The following is a 3,958-nucleotide window of genomic DNA, read 5'->3' on the forward strand; positions in this document are numbered from 1 at the left end:
ACCATCACTTAATGATTACTGGATAGAAGCAATTGCTTTAAGCTGCTTAGTCTAAGAACATGATGCTAAAATAATGCACCTTTGCATTGTACCAATGTGCCTCATCAACGGGACAAGTTAGCACACTTGGTTGAAAACAAAGAGCTATATATTAGCGACCAGCAAAGATACGGATGAGAATTCAGACATGCATTATGTGTATGTCCTTTCAGAGATCATACACACCAAATTTTGATGTTCAAATTGATAGAAGTTGTGTCATAGTTATGGTCAAATTTCGAAGTTAAGTACCAACTAGCCCCGCTTTCCCCACTACTCGTCACATTTGAATAAAATAAATTGAAAGCATTGCATGCAACTGTACAATAAACGTTAAATAAACTGGCAGTGGCAAGTACTTAAGTTCCATTTCTTGATGTCTTGGCAGTTGTGTTCGTTCTACATATGCTTACAGTGCTATGAATTTGTTTTATGCTAATGTGACTTAGCTATATTTCGTAATCAGCTATTCAATTTTTTGTGCTCTTCTGTAACCAGGCTACCACAAGATCTTGAAGGGAAAGACGGCATAAGAAAGCTACACAAAGCTTTTGGGAAAAAATTGACATCATGTAGTAACTTGGCATGAAACGACCAAAGGAACTCAAAATATTTTGAACATGACATGCGAATACAAATGTAGGTAATTTCTTATACATACTAAAATGCAACACTTAAAGCATAAAGCAATTGGACTGAAACAGGCAAAACTGCGATGAAGGAGGCAGGACATTTTTATACTACTTCACTAGGAGTAATAATGAAATGTAATAATAATGAAAACTACAAAGACACAAGTTAGAATTGCTGATGAGTATTGTTGCAGCTAAAGTTATGGAAATTTTTTTAAATAAAGCGACGTGCATTCTTCTGGTGAGTATGGGCTACTACTAGGTTACCTCCTGATGTTAAGGATGATATGCATCACTGCGTTATCAAATAAACTGTGCCACTAAATGGAGAGCAGTTCTTAGAATGCATTGGTTAACCACACATCCCATAAGTCGAATCAATCAAGAATCAAGCACCGCCTGATTTTGAAGCTTCTTCGACATTGAAAGCATCAAAACAATACAATAACACAAGTTAAAAATAATAGCATCTCTATAGAATAGTCTTTCACAAGCAAAGCATTGCACTCACATATAAATGCTCCAGTGAGCAATACAATTTCTACTATGTACTATGCAACATAATACTGAATACAAAGGTTTACCCGGCATGTAATCTTATATTGAAGAGCTGATGACAAAACATAGATGGGAGGGCGGGCTAGTCGGTACAGTGGAGATAGTTGGTACAGGCCACTTTGTCAGGAGGTCGCTGAATTTTTGCCAACCTGTGTGTTGACAAACTTTACTCATTCTGGTGGAAAACTGAGTTATTTATGATTAACCATCACATAATGATTACTGGATAGAAGCAATTGCTTTAAGCTGTCTAGCCTAAGAACATGATGCTAAAATAATGCACCTTTGCATTGTACCAAGGTGCCCCATCCACGGGACAAGTTGGTACACTTAGCGGAAAACAAAGAGCTATATATTAGCGACCAGCAACGATATGGATGAGAATTCAGACATGCATTATGTGTATGTCCTTTCATAGATTATACACACCAAACTTCAATGTTCAAATTGATAGAAGTTGTGGCATAGTTATGGCCAAATTTCGAAGTTAAGTACCAACTAGCCCCGCTCTCCTCATGCTTGTCACACTTCAATAAAATAAATTCATAGCATTGCATGCAACTGTACAATAAACCGGCAGTGGCAAGTACTGAAGTTTTATTTCTAGACATCTTGGCAGTTGTGTTCGTTCTACATATGCTTACAGTGCTATGAATTTGTTTTAAGCAAATGTGACTTAGCTACTTTTCGTAATCAGCTATGATTCAATTTCTTGTGAAGGGAAAGACGGCATAAGAAAGCTTCACAAAGCTTTTGGGAAAAAATTGACATCTTGATCTTGTAGTAACTTGGCATGAAACGACCAAAGGAACTCAAAATATTTTGAACATGACATGTGAATACAAATGTAGGTAATTTAGATACTAAAATGCAACACTTAAAGCATAAAGCAGTTGGACTGAAACAGGCAAAACTGCGATGAAGGAGGCAGGACATTTTTATACTAGGTGTAATAATGAAATGAAATTCAAAATTGACGGTTGGAAAGAACAATTGGGGCAAAGAGGGTCCAAGCGTACAATGCAAAGCACAACCAACTAGAAGAAATTTTCACCCACACTGCTGGCCAAGTATTTTCAAAGGTTCTATAATTCGCCCCAGGCCGATACCAGTTGGTGAGAGTCATCATGACGTACAAGGAAGCAAGGAAGAACATGAAATGGAAGAAGGAATAGCTGTAAGTAACTCCATCTTTCTCATTGTCAAAAACTTGTTGACCAGTTTCCTCATCATCTTTCAAGAGAGGTTTTGATTCAGAATTGACATTCTTATCTAGAATGACATTACTATGAATGGTCAACCTATCTACATTTTCTAATGATGACGATCGAATGCTGGAGTACAAAACACAAATCAAAAAAATAAATAAGCCACCAATGCTTTCCCCATCCCAGAGCTGAGATGAGGCTGACGATTTCGGTGTTGTCATAACAGCAGAACTATTAGACACAACAATTGGTTTTTCTCCTGACAAGCTATCAAGCACTGACATTACCCCCGGGTTACAATATGAATTAGGTTCACTATTCATTGCAGACCAAGTCAAAAAAATGGCGTAAAGAGACACCACAGAAGCTTGCAAAAGACCACTGTGAGGTTGGGCCTCTTGAACCAATGGTAGAACTGCAAGGACAGAGACCACAATGCATAGAAACAAGTTCAAGCCTACAAAGAAATGATTGAGTGAACAAGCATAGTAAATGTAAAAGAGAACAACAGCAATGATGCAAGTGATGTAATTGAAAAAAGTAGCAGCCACCAGAAGGAAAGACCAACATCTTGGTGAATCAGCTTCCTCACACTTTTCCAACATGTAATCATTCCAGGCATGCGCAAAATCTACAAGAAGAAGCAACTGAATTATTATAAAGCCGAAAGCACCGGCTAAGCCAATGTAGTACCAAACCACTTCAAAATCACCCCTGGGAATGTAAAATGCCCCAACTGTAATTCCAATCCATGCAATAATTTTAAAAAACCAGAATCCATTATGAATCTTAGCTCGAGGATCTTTGCTTGTGGTGACACAAACCATCAACAAACATAGCATCAGGAAAAAGCCCGCCATTCCAAATGACATTCTGTAGACAGCAAGGTAACCTGCTAAGATGCCACAGTTGATCACATCATTTACTTCGCCAGATTCTTCTTCACAAAATGTTGGGATGTTTTTTAACTTTTGTTCTATCCCAGGAATCTGCATAAAGCAGGCAACGGCAGTTCCAAGGAACAGTAATAATGCATACACAATTCTAGTTGACGTTGAATTCTTGCATGACGGACAGACACTGCAGCAGAGACTACATGCAGCGGCCCCACAGCAACAAGCAAGTGGTCCAGTGACACACGTTCCTAATACCAAACCCATGTTAGCAAATTCTAAACAACAAAGCAGTTAGTATATATATATATACTAGGGTGATTCATAAATTGAAATTTTTTTTAATTCAATGGGGCACCCTCTTGTATCGTGTCAATACCTGAAAAAATAATCCTGTCAAAATTTTAGGGCAATCGAAAGCATTTTTAAGGTTGCTACCCACTTTGAAAGCTGCACATAATACACAAATGGGTCATTCCATGTCAACTCAACCGGGTGTGCAAGCTCGACCCTCTTAGATTTTCTTGAAATTCTCACTAAAGTTTCATATTGATGTATAGGCCTAATGAACACAAAAAAAAATTTCAGCTCATTATCTCAAGACGTTTAGAAATTACAGCCCTTCAAA

General features: G+C 37.8%; 1 protein-coding gene across 1 annotated transcript; it reads right to left on the minus strand.

Annotated features, from left to right (window-relative positions):
- Nucleotides 1–2,196: 2,196 nt before the first annotated feature.
- LOC145785811 (serine incorporator 1-like) lies at nt 2,197–3,597 on the minus strand. The gene has a single exon (XM_082597525.1). It carries the CDS (start codon nt 3,595–3,597, stop codon nt 2,197–2,199), a length of 1,401 nt encoding a protein of 466 aa, XP_082453651.1.
- Nucleotides 3,598–3,958: the final 361 nt, after the last annotated feature.

The sequence above is a fragment of the Aplidium turbinatum genome, chromosome 2 (assembly GCF_918807975.1).
Source record: "Aplidium turbinatum chromosome 2, kaAplTurb1.1, whole genome shotgun sequence".
Taxonomy (NCBI): domain Eukaryota; kingdom Metazoa; phylum Chordata; class Ascidiacea; order Aplousobranchia; family Polyclinidae; genus Aplidium; species Aplidium turbinatum.